The sequence below is a fragment of the Crocodylus porosus genome, unplaced genomic scaffold (genome assembly GCF_001723895.1).
Source record: "Crocodylus porosus isolate Cpor-Errol unplaced genomic scaffold, CroPor_comp1, whole genome shotgun sequence".
NCBI lineage: Eukaryota > Metazoa > Chordata > Crocodylia > Crocodylidae > Crocodylus > Crocodylus porosus.
Window position 1 is genome coordinate 63,054,629 of NW_017728886.1, and position 17,044 is coordinate 63,071,672.

General features: G+C 42.9%; 1 protein-coding gene across 4 annotated transcripts in view; it reads right to left on the bottom strand.

Annotated features, from left to right (window-relative positions):
* RFTN1 (raftlin, lipid raft linker 1) overlaps positions 1-17,044 on the bottom strand; it is a 143,902-nt gene that overhangs the window by 85,914 nt on the left and 40,944 nt on the right. For all 4 annotated transcript variants that reach the window (XM_019535647.1, XM_019535656.1, XM_019535631.1 and 1 more), the window contains exon 3: positions 11,980-12,166. In XM_019535647.1, coding sequence (XP_019391192.1) covers positions 11,980-12,166 — 187 coding nt within the window. The remainder of the gene's footprint in view (positions 1-11,979; positions 12,167-17,044) is intronic.

Consider the following 17,044-nt stretch of genomic DNA (forward strand, 5'->3'; position numbering starts at 1 on the left):
TGAGTGAATGCCTGGTTAAAATGATAAGAAGTAATATAAATGAAGGGTGGAAAGTACATTATCTGAACTGGCGCACACACAGTTGTACATGCGCATGTATACACACTTCTATAAAATCTAAAACTATATATTTTATTAGAACAGCCTTAGCTCTGACCCATGAATAACCACTTTTGTTATCTGGAGCATTCTCTGTTACAGGATACTGTTTTACTTGCATGCCTATCCATTGACACTAGAATCTATGCAAAAAAGTTCAAGCAGAAGGCTAAATAGAGCTTCATTGAAAAAAAGGTGCAACAATTTACTAGGACAATTACACGTAACATGTAATAGGTTTCTTTTTGGAAAATATGAGAATATGAGAATATACTTTATATGCTAAAAGTGCACATTAGTAATTTGAACATTTATGTCTTCAGATAAGTAAAAATAGCTTTCATTTTGGATCAGAATTAAGGAGGTTTTTAGAAATTGTGAAGTTCCTTAACACTGATAAAGGTAGTTGTTCCAAAGCTTCAGATGCACATGCTATCATCTCAAACTAAAGGAAGAGGGTGACCCCATTTTGTGGAACTGGTGCAGACACTTCATTCAAAGCCCAATGTTGGGATCACTGTTAGCATCCAGCTATAGAAAGGAACATTAGCTCTTATTAAGCTGCAATCAGTTCACACAGAACCACACACACAGCCCACTGTATGATCCTGCCCACAGCTTAACCAATGGCAAAAAAACTGCTCTAGACCAAACCTAGCTCTCCAGCAACTTCAGAGATATTGAGGACTTGTTTTTATTTTTCCTCCATTTATATTTCTCCACTCCCTTCACCAGCCTTTCCATCTCTTCCTCACACATAACATCTACAGGTCTGCTGCATACCCTTTGGACTTGGACGTCCCAGGTGGAGAAAATAACCAAAACAAAATGAAGAAAGCCCCTGTTTTGAAACTATGAAAGGGTATCAAGAAACTTTTTTGAGCTAGAAGATGACAGTGGAATGGTTGATAAACAATTTCAAGTCCAAGTACATTTTAAGTCTCTTTCACTAAAAAAAAAAAAAAAAGTTGAACAGACTGCCCTTATACTCTTTAGAAACATTTTCCTTTGCCCTTAAATTAAAGCTGGCAAGTTTTAATTTTAACCCAGTTCTTAACCCAAAAAATTGTAAGGGATAAAGCAGACTTAAGAATGGAAACTGATTGGAGAGGCTGACAATTCATCATCCTAGTATAATTATCTCCATTCAAAATGTCTTATGACCATGCAATAAGACAGCTTTCTCTCCCTTCCCCACCTCCCCTCTCACCCTTCCAGAAGGCCCCAAAGAAACAGTGAAATTATCCAGCCTGCAGATTGCTATAAAAACAAGAGAGGTAAAGAGGAGAAGGATGTGATCTAGGACTAGGACTGGAAACCAGGAGGTGCTTAATTTCAGTGCTATCTCTGACACCGATTCACTTCATGACTTTGCAAAATATCACAGAGGCGTAAGTGGCCAGTTCTGCACCCTGGGTGGTAGAAGTACACCGTGCTGGAGCAGCAGCTTGAGATGCACAGTGGTAGGAAAGGGGAGGTGGGAGAAGGGAGAATGTCATCTTTTTTTTGCCTTCTATGTGTGTTGAGCAGCCATTTAAACACCAATTTTTGCTGGCAAGAAAAAGCAGGTTACATCCAGCCCACAGCAGCAAACCTACGGCTGCTACTCCTACACTGTACACTACTGCTACTACTCTTGCCCGCCTTTCAGCCAAAGACAGAGCTGTTGCAGGGCAGGGTATGGGAAGGTGAGGAGCTTCCCAGCTCCATTCCACAGCCCCCCTTCCCATTAGTAAGGACCTACTTAAATCGTGGGGTTTTGTGATTTTTGTGATTTTGCATCATGGACTCACCTGAAAAAAATAAAAGCTTACCAAAATACAAAGAAAGCACAGCAATCCCTGCAGCCATGGGGCACGTAGTATGAGAGAGAGCTAAGAGGCTGGGCTAGTGACGTAGACTCAGTAAAGGCACCAGGCCGGAAAGCAAAAGGGTTTCAGTACCATCTTTTAAAAACCCAGAAGCAATGCTGCTGTCTGAAGATGAGTGATTGGCCTCTTGGCCAATCAGTGGTGAGAGGAAAGGCCACCAGGACATGCTGGCCAATCAGCAGTTGGGGGGGGGGGGAGGCTTGCCACAAAAAGACTGCAAAATTGGCTCTGCATGCCACCCTCAACCCATGAAAATCCCTTCATCTCACTGCAATTTAAGTAGGTCCCTACTCATTAGACAGTGCCTGGGATTTTTGCTCTGCTCACCCACCCCTTGTTACACTACTAGCACATAATAATTGTCAAATGCTTCAGCTTACCCAGCTGTACAACAGGGATTATATTTACCCCCTACCTCACAAGATGGCTTTAAGCAGCATCCAGCAACCTTCTTCAAGCCACGGGCCAGAAAAACCCAGCTCTGGTCCAATGTGAGCCAGGTGGGTTTAGCAGCACAAAAGGAGTGGGGGAGGAATGAGGAGCTGTGCCTTCACTGCTGTTGCTTCTCCCAGCTCTCCGCCCACAGTGTGAGCATAGCTCTCTGCTGGAGGGTAACTATAATGTGGCCAGGCTAGTTGGGGATGGGGAGGAGCAGAAATAGCATGGAAATGACAGTGGCATGAGCACAGCTCCTCGCTACTCAACCCCAGCATACACACAGGCAAAGCTCTTCAGATGCAGCCCACGGGCCATATATTGCTGACCCCTGGCTTTTAGGATCAGTTTGATAACTGGAATGAGTTTAGGATTTTTAAGTGCTAGACAGTCCAAGGCACACATCCACATTCCAGACACAGAATTGGTCCATGACCACGGGGATTTTCAGGTTATTTATTCCTCAAAACAATGCTCTATGATCTTCTTATGGTTCTTGCTTCCATGGTTGTGAAAATAACCTTGACAATGCAGACTGATATTTTTCTTAAAATTATAGGTAAATGACACTGGGGGGTGCAAAGGCCTGAATTAATATCAAATTTGAAACATGGGTATTATCATTATTATATATTTCACTGCTTGGCATTTCTCAGAAGCGTCTGTATTTTTCTTTGCCTCTCTGGATGTTAAAAGCCTCAAGAGCTTACATTATATGGTGATTCTTATAAACATGCATCCCCAGTGGACGCTGAAAACTGAGAGCGTAGACACAGCACAAAATAAACCCAGCTAGTATGCTACTGTAGCTTATTTGCATAGGGGACAATAAAGCTCTCCATTCTTTATTTGGATACAAAATTTCCCATGTGTAGCTGGCTCAAGAAACTTTGCCACAGACATTAGATCCAACTTCCCCAGAGCACACAGAGCTTTCTTTGCCTGCAAAAAACTCTATCACTAGTAACTAAAAATTCCATGTGATTTCAGTAAATTTAAAGTTATGTAATGGGTATACAATGTGACTTTTAAAAATGTTCATTTAATGCTATTCTGCTTTGAGTTTTAATATCAGACTCTTTTGGAGGTAAACAAAATAGGTTTGTTTCCCCCAAATGAAGAATATTTGAGGTTTGGTTTGCAGAGCAATACTAAGAGCAAAAGCAAAAAAGTATTGTATCAAGTGTATCATTGTACAAGTGATACTTGATTGTGCATCATTTACAGGAAAGAAGAACATCTGCAAAGTTGTTCAAGATAACTGAGCTGTTCTGCTTTGAAAACTGAATCCCAAACTATTCTTCTACTAAATCTAAATATGTAGGGCAGTTATTTCTTTGACTTTAATTTTTTATGATTACAGCTGAAACCTGTAGAAGGATAAATATGAAATACCTATATGATTATGGAGAAAAGGCCTCTCTAAAGTCCAATTTCTTCCTACCTATCTCATTCTATTACTGTAAAAAGAGTATGTGCAAACACACAGGTACTATTTTAAGTAACTCATTCATGAGTCTGGACCTTATATCTCACTTAACAGAAGAAAATGTGGCTTCCTTTCTGGCACATAATAATCAGATTGGGAAGTGAAAACATAATAATTAACATAGATTTTTGAAACTTCAACACACTCGACAGGCATGTCACACCAAAGGAAGCTTGCAGCAGAAAACAGAAGGAATAAATTAAAGCATCCTTATGCTATGAAACTGGTGCAGACACTTCATTTAAAGACCAGTACTAGAACTGCTCTGTTGGGGGTGTGCTTGCTGCCACAGCAGAAGACTCACCCCTAATTATATACCATGCACCTAACAAAAAAAAAAACTTAAAATAAATATTAGACAGGAAGAAAATAAAAATGCCAATGAGGAAAGGTTGATTCTTATTCCAAGGTCACTAATGATCTCTACCTAAAGCTTTCATTCAATCTGCTCCCTTTAGGGCAGGGATGTCAAACTCAATCCAAGCCCCTGGCCACATCTAGACCACAGGGCTCCTCCCAGGCCAACATAGATGGATCCAGTATTTTGGAAAGGGGGCACAGGAGCAGGGACTGGTGCTGCAGGGATGGCTGCACTCTGCCATCCCCAGTCTCCTTTCTCACTGGGGGAGATGGGCCATAATACAGGAGCAGCAACTCAGGTGAGAAAGCTCCACTCTGCACTTTTGGGACCCCCTCCCTTCCCCTATGTACTCAGTGGCACCTCCCCTCCCCTTCCATTCCCCGCTTCAACCTCTCTGTGTACACATCTTTGTACAGGAAAGGGAGACCTACCCACTACCACCACTGTCCCAGTCATTCTTGCCCTGCTTCTGCCAGATCTGCAGTGGGCAGGCTCCCCATCCCTGCACCGGCTTCTGAGAAGGCAGGGAACATCTGCAGGGACTGTGCAGAGAAGGGAAACGAATCCATCACTGCCACTGTTCCCACCTGAGCCCAGTTCCCCACATAGCTGCTACCTGCAGCCCCAGCTGGAGCTAGGCAGGAGTGGCTGTGGGGCTCCCCAGGTCAGCCAGGGACAATGACAGCACCAGAGAGGTCTCCTCTACCCAAAGGTATAATTTGGGCAGGGCATGAATGCAAGGAGAAGGGAAGTGCCACTGAGCACAGAGGGGAAGGCAAAGGGTACCAGGGAAGGTGGTGGTGGGGAAACCGTTACCTGTTTCAGGGACTTAAAAGTGCCCAGCCCCTGCTCCTGCAATGTGGTTCCAAATTAAGGGCTGTGGGGAAGCTACACTGCAGAACAAGGAGGATGGGAGTATAATGGCATCACTACACCCACTCTGGATCCACCCCTGTGGGCCAGACCCACAGGTCCAACAGCAGCTGCAATGGATCCAATTGAGGCAGCAAGGTCTGGGGACAGTGATGGCAGCAGCAGGGGTCTGGCAGCAGTGAGACAAGTGTCACACAGCCTTTGCCCTCTCTCCCCCTCCCACTGACAGCCATGTCCAGCGGTACCCAGGGGCCCCATGTTAAGTAGCTGGCCACACCCCCACGGCCATGCCCCAAACATCCTGCTGTTAGCTCAGCAAGCCAGATGGAAAGGCACTGAGGGCCAGAGCAGGCCTGCAGGCCATATGACTACAGCTCCTGTTTTATGGGATCTATTCTGATCTATTATTCTGTGTGGATATAGAGCCTTCCATCTGATGGAAACAAACTGCTTCCCTAGACCAACCTATTAGGAGAAAAGCACTAATATGAGTTCTCACCCTTTAACAGGCTCTAGACTGCTACCACATGAGCATCACGAAGGGTGGGGGTCAAACGTTCAACTTAACACTAAGTGTGGCTAAAATGCAGGCATATTAAGTGCATGGCTGGCATTGCAAAATGATTCCCTTTCAGGGGAAGGTTATCTCCAGCACATGTGTGCTCAGCCTCCAGCCCACAAGCCAAATCTAGACCATGCAGCCTTGGAATCTGACCTGCAGGGCTTCCCACAGGTGAGGAAATCTGGAGCAGTGGGAGTACTGCCACCTCTCCCCACTGCCAAAAACCCAAGTCCCACAGGGCAGGTCAGAGCCATGCCACAACTCTCCTCCTGCATGGCCAGATCAGGGCCAGGTCTATGCCCCCTTCCCTCCACATGGCTGGAGTGGGGCTAGGCTGTGCCCCTTTCTCACCATGGGGCTGGGCCATGTTGCCTCCCCTTTGGGCATTAGGTTTGAGACCAACTCACACTCCCTTCTCTCCCCATGGGGATGGGCCATACCCTTTCCTTCTTGGCCAGGCTGGAGCCAGGGCATACCCACTTCCTCCCATGGCACCAAGCCAGCTCCCTCCCCCCACCCACCCACCATGGGGCTGGACTAGACCCAGGCCAAACACCCTCTCTTGCAGGGCCAGGCCAAGCCCCCTTTCCCTGTGCAGCTGAAATGGGGCCAGGCTGCCCCACCTCCCCACTCTGTGTGGCTGGATAGGGCTCTGCTGTGCCCACCTCAGGTGCCAGATTAGGTTCACCAGCGAGATCCAACCTGGGATCAGGCACTGCCATCTAGCCTACCAGTCAAAAAAGGTTGAGCACCACAGTCCTAATATATACTAACTTTAATACATCACACCATTTGCAACTGTGGTAAATGAATGTGTGACAATGCCCAAAGAGTGCCTGTGTGAAGAGCAAACCAGCATAAATCAATTCTTCTCAAGTGTGAATCATTGTGAACCAGCAGTCTCTAAACTAAGCCTTATGATTGAGTCACCTCACCCGCAGCAAGAGTCCCACAGAAGGTCTTAGATTCTCATCTTTTTCTTTCCATCCATCTGCTGAGGACAAAATCCTCATAATTCAGCACTCTCAGTATTAGTCATTAAAACAAGGCATAAGAACAAAAACCCACTACCTAGAAAGAGGTATGATAACTACTTCAGTTAAAATGGTTACTGTTTTTTTCAGGCAATTTGTGGTTTGTACAGTGCTTTTAGAAACTTAAAATGTAGTTTACCACACTACTGATTTTGGACTTTTCTATTTGAATCCCAAACCAGCGCCATTCAGCTCATTAAACAAAGGCACCCAGTTATACTGCTGTGACAGACAGGTATGCAAGCAGTTACATAAAAATTAGTGAAGTAGGAATTTCTCCACCAGCTTTAATAGGAGCTCAGTAGATGTCGTCCCACCCCACCCAGACATAATAACCTATCATTATCTGTGTTGTTTCTAAAGAATTAATATTACAAATCTTTGTATACTTCTTATCCTTATTAATGATGTTGTCTCCATTGTGCTCTAAATTCTTCTTGGTGTTAACTCAAACATTTTTAAAAAATCTTACTGTTCCTACTCTTCTTTGTAACAAAGAAAATATAATACAGGCCAAGACCTGTCTTTAGATATACAGGTTTTCCTTGATTTATGCGGGTTCTTTATATGTGAATTCGGTCTTTTGTGACGAGCATATTTAGACCCACGATTCGTTATATGCGAGGTAAATTCGCTCTTATGCAATCAGCATAGACGCACCCCCCAGCCTAAGCAGGTAAGTCTGTGGGGGGAGGGGAAAGAGCCTTGGCTCCACTCACCCAGCCCTGGCTACAGCAGCCCCAGCAGCGGCTAGTATCAGCAGCCTGCAGCCACTGGGCTGCACACTGTGCTCCGCCTTTCCCCCCACGCCTAGGCTTACCCCAGCTCCTGGGCTGCACCATGTCATGGTGCAGGCAGTTGGTGTTGGCTGCTCTTGGGGCCGCTGCAGCCAGGGCTGGGGTGACTGCAGACAAGCAGAGCCCCAGGTGGCGTAGGACGCAGCACTGACCCCAGCCCCAGCTGCAGTGGTCCCAGGAGCAGCTGACACCAGCTGCCTGCACCAAGGCACGGCACAGCCCAGGAGCAGAGGTGAGTGGGGGCAGGCAGAGCATGGTGCAGCCCAGTAGCTGCAGGCAGCTGGTGCTGGCTGCTCCCGGGGCCACTGCAGCCAAGACTGGGTGCCACTGTGTTCCCTCTGCTCTGCTGCCCTGAGGTGCCCCATGAGCGGCACCCCTTCCCCCGGCCCTTCCCTAGTCCCAGCCTCACTCCCTCCCTGCCTCGCTCACCACCATGGGAACCTATCCCTATTTATTACATTGTAAACTGGGTTCACTTTACATTAATTCAATTTATGCAGCATTCTCTGGGAACGCATGTACTGCATAAATCCAGCAAAACCTGTATGTAGCTCCACCATTGCTAAAAATGCTTTCTCCCATGCATCCAAGGCACAAAAATAGCCCTGCTTTTCCTACCACTTGAAACAAGGCTAATATTATCAGAATGAGGTCATGAAAATACCCACAATAATTCATAGAAACATCCTGGTGATATTAAGAAAAGTAATAAGACAATACTACAGGTCCACATTGAGAACTTTAAAATGTAAAGACAAAGGCAAAACAGTAGCAGAAGCAATAATGCAGTGCACTCACTGCATCTTTTGTCTGTGGATCACAGAGCATCTTACAAGGCTCAGTAGTATTATTCCCATTTTACAGGCAGGTAACTAATGCACAGGAAGACTAAGTTACAGCTATTTGCCAGCAGTGTTAAGCAGATCTTCTGACACCCAAACCCTGTTCTAGCTACACTGTGTGCCACCTGCTTGTACATATCTAGAACAGACAGGAAATGTTTAAAAAACCAGAATGCTAGAAAGGCAAATGAGGAACAGCTGTGTTAAAGTATCTAGCTGAAACAAAACAGAATACTCCTGACTGAAGCATACAGACCAATTTAAACATAAAATTGCCTCTATAGATGCACAAATGCCCACTTAATATTACTGCACAAAAGAGACTCTAATAAAACAAATTTAATTTCTACTATCGTCAGGCAGCAAGGGGGATAGTGGGAGAAAATCAAGACATGCTCTTTGAAAGAAATGAAAGATTAAATCTACAGTGTCAAAAAGATTCTATGGGTAAGTGACATCAGTAGAATATGACCTACAGCTTTTCAGCTACACTGTGTAGAATGATGGCAAATCATAAGGTTGGGTCCTTTCTGAAGGCTAAAAACTTTTTATGATGCTTCATAGCTCTTGCAAGCATAATGGTGATAACATTACATAAAAGAGCAGGAGACCACTTCTGAATTTACACCATAGGTGACTTTACTAATAAGTTTGACTCTAGCTGGACTGCATAAACTCTAATGTTTTTTTCTCAAAACAAACATAAGCTCTCATTAATTGTAGGGTGTTTGGCAAACATCATAATTAGGAATTTACATCATCTAACAGTATTACTGTTTCTTATAACAGAGGCTGTAGATGTCAGATATGTGCCAGTTGCCAAGGAAAAATATCAGTTAAGTGTTTTTATTAAAGATTAATTGTATGTCCTTTACTTCACTTCATAAGCTATCTACTGATAAAGGCTAATTGGAAAACTGCCTTTAAAGTCTTTTATCTCTGATGTAAAACATATGGTTTGTACACTTACCAGAAGAAAATGCATTGATGTCTCTCACATAAATGCCCTCTGCCCAGACCTTGGCCATAGTCATCTGAAATCAGTCAAATGCCCAGTCAAATGTTCAACTCTTTCCCCCCTCCCTCCCACTCTCCCCTCACTCCCTTGCTCTCCAACGGCAACCTCACTTTTAGCTAAATTCGGAGCTGTATCTAAATTACTGGAAGGGAGTATAAGATGCTGTTATTTACCTTCTGCTGCTCCATACTATCTTACTCCCATAAACTCACTAATGACACTGTCTTAGACCCATGTAATAAAAATTCAGAGATGGTAGATAAGGCAATGCAAATAAATGGAGTGTAAACAGAAGAAGAACCTGACTGGCTCAGACTCTCCATTACTTTTAAACCTGTATAATCAATTGGAACTGTGCAAAGTGGGTGCTAAACACTGCCACCAATTTGAGGGAGTTAGGCATTCAGGTCTGGTTCAGAGTTCACATGCACTAGACACAGATATACATTTGTACGTAAGGTGCACGGTAGCGAAGAAATCCAGCTCACACAGATTTGCAGCAGTTTAAAAGTTCTGCTGGCTTAATTCCATGGTCTTGAAGTATGAAAAGATTCAACCTAGAGCTATCCTGGCAAAAATTCTTGATGTGGAAGCAGCTTTGCTGTAAGGAAGTGTAAGCAGCAGTCCCAAATTGCATACTAAGCCTGACTTAAAGGCTAGAAATAGATGTCACTAAATGAAGTGGATTAGCTGTGCCGGGGTGTTTCCCTGCATAGCTGCTCCATTTCACTGGGCAAAACACATCGCCTGTTGTTCCCCTGTTGTTCTACAGCATCAAAAGGCAACACATTCTCCTGGGCGTGAGAGGTCTGGTCCTGTGTGCCCCAAAAATTCCAGTGTAGGATTGGCTCCCTCAAGCCCTGAGAGTGCCTGCCCAGCTTTCCCTGATATATGTCCCTAAACTGTTTTGCTAGGGATTTCCTGAAGGTGCATCTCTATATGGGAAAAGCCATGCAGGTGCTACCAGAGCGTGAGGGGCCTGATCCTGAGCAGGATTTCCCAGGATGTGCCAGATCAGGGCCCCTGAAGCCCCCAAAGCTGTGGCTCAGGGCAGCAAGAGACTGCAGGTAGCTCTGGGTTTCCCACACTCTCCCACCACAAAACAAACAGATGTATACCTCTGCCCCAAATCTGAGGCATTTGTGGAGCAACAAAGGACATGGATGCCTGTTTGCTTGGTCTTTTTCCCACCATGAGAATATTTATGGCGGCACAAAAGCAATGTCTGTTTCCACCCCAAGACAACTTATATTCTTCTATCAGGGAAGAATGCTGCCTCTTCTCACCACCATCCATATTGCAGCTGGAGAAACTGAGAGATCAGGCTGATGAACAGCCTGCCCAATACCGTACAGGAAATCTGTAGCACACTCTATGCCAATAAGCTCTGACTCTCACAAAATTGAGCACCCTGTTACCCATTGTACTGGTACCTTGCAAAATATCACAAAGTTCCTTATTTATAAAACAGAAGCAGGCCAGCACAGAACGACAGTTCTTTAATAAGAATAAATCTACCTGAGAGAATGCCTATGAGGAACTGGTAATGAAACAGAGCCCTAGACCTCTGGATCAAATTCAGCTCCTTCTGTTGTTATCACACAGCTTGGTAGGCTGTGTGAAATGGAATGGCAGCCTTGACTCCGGTTTCTGTTGTTCAAGTGTCCAAACCCTAGTTAGTCCCTTTGTTTGAAGCCTCAGCTTCAAGCAGCAATGGAGGAATGAAATAACAAGTGCCCTTACCCAGTAGGGTTTAGCAATATGAGGGATGCAAAAAGAGTGCACGAATATTCTTGTGCTGTACTACAGCACTTTGGTCCCCAAAGCTGCCAGCAGTAGCTCTTGAGAATTATATACCATACTTTTAAGTTAACTAAATTCTATTCCCTTACAGCGCATATTTTAATTGCTCTCTCTTTTTGGAGTAACTAAGCAGAACAATCTATTGATTTTTATTTAACTTGGAGATTAAAACATAAAAGAACTGCTGTGTTCTATTTATTTGTCTTTGCACTTTGATTATATAAAAAAGAAGATATCCAGTAAACTGTAAGGCAGAGAACAAAGCAAACTCCTTTAATCTGGTGATTTAAAGAATCTGTACTGTGTTGGAAAATTAAAGCCCATTACTAGTTTATACTTTGTAGATAAGTATAAAAAATGTGCATTATTGTTACAGTTCTCAGATTAGCTTCATTATCCATTATCTGTATTTACATGGAAATATAACTGTTAAAGCAAACATTTTTTGGCAACATTTAATCCAATAAATGATTAGAGTAAAAATTATTAAGAGATGCAAACTGGACCATCCTCACAATTTGTCAGGAACAGAGTTTGTTTGTTTGCTTTTTTTCATGACAACACATTCCAAAATATAAAGCACATTTCAACTTGTTATTCTCCAAGTTGTCTGCCAAACTGCAGATGGATTGTAAACACGAAGAACATGTTAAGCTTATTCAAGCCTACAAAAAATATCCAAGTCTTGCACAGTAAACATTAGCAATGACATTGCTATAATTTCCTGATCTAGGTCAAAGCTCAGCAGGAAATCTCTTTGTCTATTTTTATCCCTTTTCAAGGGAAGTGCTTTACCTTTCTGTTTTCTTGATCAGCACAGCCCTGAAGATTTGTTCCTGGGGAGTCCTTTCTTTTTCATCAGTTGGCTGCACGAAAGGGTGGACAGCAGCCAAGATGAAGCCCTGCTGATACAGCTCTTGCAGCTGAACTGGAAGATCATGCAAGGAAGAAAGCTTGATTGCAGATGATCCTGGTAGCTCAGCTGGAAACAAAAAATAAATTGATCAATAATTCTACACTAAACTATCACATTTTGCATTTTCTGTTCTATGGAGGTAAGCATGCTTCACATTGACCTTCAGAATTGGAGCGTATTTCCATGTAGTTAACTACAACTTGGTTTGTATTACAAACTTCTAAATAGACTGCTTTGCAAAGGGCATTTACTGTATAAATGGCTAGTCCAATTAAACATACAGGATCAGATTCACATTAATATAACAAGTTTGTCATATTTTGGGAACAGGAGGGCAGAGGGGAAAAGAAGAAGGATGTAGAGAAAGGCAGGGTGTATCAAGCATGTAGCAGGAGGGCAACATTCTAAGGTGCAGGGAGGTACCATCCAATCCCACCCTGATGACTGGAATCAATAGTGAAAATATAACACCACAAACAAGGAGGAAGCCCATGAAAATAAAAGTCAGAAAATTAAAACAATGATAAGAGGAGGCACTCACTCACACACTTTCGATGGCAGAAATCACTGACCTCTACAACATGTCATGGCAAACACCTAACACGATTTAAAAACATGATTTGGCATTTACCATAACATAGGTGATGATTAAAAACAATTTGGAATGCACATTGGACCTCACACTTCAGGGCTGAAATAATTCTTTAATTGGATAAGATGGATAAGACTTAATAGACATTTATACACACGTTCTGGGTGGCAGGGGTTCAATTAGAGTGGCTCCAAGAGCTGCCTAAATAAAGTGCCCTGAGCGTCACATACATCAGCATCCCAATGCTGAAAAATGGTTGCGAGGGTTGCTTTAACTAAAGCTCATCGAATATCGAAGTGCCCCCACTACCATTTTTCAGCACAGGGATGCTGATACACATGGCACTGGTGTTTGTTGGAGCACAGTAATGATCACACTCCAGAAGACTCAATGTAATTATAGTGCATTGGAGCAGCCTCAATGTACATGTATAGCTGCCCAATATATCAGACCATTCCTACTCCCCACCCCACTCTACCTATTCTGGTTTCTTAGATCTTCCTATGAAGCATCTGGTACTAGCTATATGTCACTGGACTAGATGGACCGTAAATCCAACCCAGTTTATCAATTACCATCTTCTCCCAGCAGTCCTGTAGACTTCAGAGAAGAACCCATAAGTCATTCTAAAACAGCCTTCCTTTGGTCCCCTATCATCATGACTCTCCATATCTGTTCAGTTTTATCTAAAAGCACAGCTTCCCTCTCAGTCCTCTGGCTCTTAAATCCACTCTCCTATGGCTATTATTTTTTATTCTTATAGTTAAAAGCCAAATCTTGTGCAATGAGGTACCGAGTACTCAGCTTCAACTGGAACAGATGGGAATTGAGCGCGCTCAACAGTACATAGGTTTTCGGCTCCTTGGACCCTTTGCTTTGAAGGGCTAGAACATAATTTACATGAAAGATACTATGAAAAATAAAAGTTTTATAATACTGCACTTCCTAACAAATAGTGTGGCTGCCCCTTTACAAATAATTAGATTTTCAAAAAAGAATACATATTCAAATCCAATACTACTAGGGAGTAATTTAAATAATAATAGCGTAACTGTGCCTTATATGCCTGTTATAGTTTTACTTAACATATGAGAATATGTTCCAGAAGAAGGTAATGGAGCTTTTGATTGAAAACTATAAGACACAACAGTTTTTTATTACTATTGCTGTTATAGGAAATAAAGTAAGAAATAAGAAATGAACATGTTGACAGACAACAGAATTCTGAGTTCTCCTATAACACACATATCAATTGATAGGTATAAAGAAAATAACCCATAAATAGTGTATACAGAATAAATATCAATAATCAAACAAGCTGTTAATCATATTGACCATACCAGGGATCAAACTGGTGGGAAAAATTCCCCTCAAGCTACAAACTCTGTCCTGCTTACAAAACCTGTCCTGCCTCATCTAGCAGTTATGGACTGCAAGCCCTAGCATACTCCAAGAATAACAAATAAAAGAAAACTTAAGACTGGAACATGCTTCTTAACAGTGATATCCATGCCTTAAGCATGAACCTGGAATGTTCTGGGCATGCCCTTATTAAAAAAAAATTATTTTGGATACCTAGTGGAAATTCTGTACATTCATGTTAGAGAGTTGCCTATTTCTTTGCAAAAGCCAAATAAATGGAAAAATATCCCAACATGTTATATATATTGATACTACAAGGCAAACACTTGCAGCATCTTTAGGACAGACAAAAATAATACTAATAAAAAGGATGATCAGACCTGATCCAATTCCAATTAAAACGGTAAAGATACCACCAGTTAACTAGCAACAGTTAGATTACAACCATATAGTACTTTCCCTCTAGAGAGCTCAAATCAGTCTTTGGAAAGAAAGACCCATTATCCCCCATTTAAAGATGAGGAGATTGAAGCTGTGCAGAAAACAGAGTTGTCCACGGTCACACAGCAGGTCAGCCGCAAAGGAAACCTTTTCACAATGCCAGTATTTATCATAATTACATGTGATGAGTCCAGGCTTCTGGCCAAAGACCTTGAGCAGCTTTTTCTTTCCTATATAGCCATGTAGTCTTAAATCTGACCATAGCTCTAATATTTTATGTAAAATTCTGCTCCACATTTCCTTATTTCATAATAATATTCACATCCAGTGATTTCCCTGTTTAATTGTCTGGGTTTAGAGAAGCAGAAGAAAAGCTTGCAAATGATACATGTTGCGCTATTCAATTTTGCTAATGTTAAAAGCATAACTACAAGTGTCGGGTGTTTCCAGAACCGATTCCTCAGCAAATTAGTTTGCTGCTTGACTGATAACTGAAGCTGCAAGTATCAGTATTTCCAGAAATACTCATTACAAACAGGATCAACTGTAGCTTATAGATCCTATGGGAGAATAAGAACATTTCCCCCATGAAACAACTGGTATCCATAACAGCTATGTGAATTTCTCAAGGTCTACACGTTTGGGGTTATTCCATAAGTTTTTATATTGATAATAGAGAAGAATAGGGGAAAACCTCTGTCCTGCTCCTGTAGAGAAACAAACTGGTGTGTGTGTGTGTGTGTGTGTGTGTGTGTGTGTGTGTGTGTGTGTGTGTGTGTGTGTGTGGGGGTGGGGGGGGCAGAATGACTTAAAAATTCAATAAGGTGAATCTTGCAAAATTGAAAAGGACTGTCACTACAGATTCCAGGGCCAATCTGGGAGACAGTGAAGAGTAAGTGCACTAGTTCTTAGCTGCTGTTCTAGTGGACTCGTGTTTCCAAGATGGCATAACTTCCTGAAACTGTGCTACCACTGAAAGAGTCCATCATGGCCACAAAGGAGCAACTGGGCAGTTTATCCACCAGAATCAACATTGTCTCATATAGCTTTAACTTCCACTTACAATTCCTGATAGACCTCTAAAGAATCAGCAAAGGCAGGTGCCATCAAGAACAACTAGCATCCTGCTCCTGGGTGAGACCAGGATTACAGGGCAGGGATCATGGGGAAGTGACAGTGTGGGGCTGGGGCCAGGGCAAAGCCATGATCCACTGCCTGCAAAGCCCTGTGACAGTATCAGTCTGGGCTACTGTAACTTGTCCCTGGGGAAAAATATAGTTTTTTCAAAACATAAATGTTAATAAATACCACTGGAGGACTCCAATACCTCTGAAATCAAGCAAGCCAAGATATCACATAGAGTCTCTGCCACTGGTGTTATAGTCCATGTTGAGGAAACTAGAGGTATCCTTCAAAGAGAAGAAAACTGTAAATACAATTAAAAATTGTATATACATTGAACAAACAAGATTTAGATAACTTTGGGATGTTTTGGTTTACACCTTTCCAAAAAAACTGTAAGAAAATTCTGTAAAATAATGCTCCAGCTGTCCTATTAACCCATGGTTAAAAGAACAATCATCACACACACACACACACACACACACACACACAAATAAAATAACTGTATTATACAAATATCATCTTACAATCAGAAAATAAAATGTTTTTTCTTGCCTTTTTTAACTTTTTGCATTGATAACTGGCACTTTCCCCTCCCTACCCCTTTTGGCAAAGCTAATGACAACATCACTCTTTTGGGTTACTACTTCTTGCTCAATGACATAACTAAGAGAATCAACACAGCTCTGGCAACAGAGTTGCCTGGTCTGTCTCCACCCCATGGAGGACAGGGCCACATTAAATCACATGAGACAAGCTGAGAGGGATCGACAGAGTCTCTCAGCTATATTAAGCCCGGTGATGTTTGCCAGATATTTAAGGCTCACAAAGAGACAGGAAGCATTGGAAATTGGAAAGGCACTGCTTAGCTGTGGGAGAGAACAGGAAGTTGAAATTTATTTGATGTTGATGTAGAGGTTCACCATGACTTGAAAAAGGCTTGGTCCTGAGGAGGGATTGAGCATAATGGGCACTATGTTTTATTCAGATGGACTGTACTAACTTACATGAATGATTAGTGCCTCCCGAGACTGGGGGGACACCATGGCAGTGAGTAGCAAACAGGGACCGCCTGCAGGTGCCAGTGTTGGCAAGCAGCGAGTGGGGACTGCCCACAGCTGCCAGCAGAGGTGTCACTGGGTGCAGGGGGTAGCAAGTGCTGATTGCCCGCAGAAGCTGACAGCAGCTAATCTCAGGCAGCTAATCACTTGCACCCCCTGTACTCTCCTTCGCATTGCCTGTGCTAACTTATCTCTTTCTGGCACCAAAGCTTTCCAAGTACCAGCCTGGTATTGCAGAATCTCCAGGCCTGGAACAACTGCCCACTTTTTTTAAGGGCCACACACAAAAAAAGGTTCCCATCAGGGTATATTGTTTTTTGAACATGAACAACTCGTGCTCCCGGTGTGCTTTCAGCAGTGGGGGGA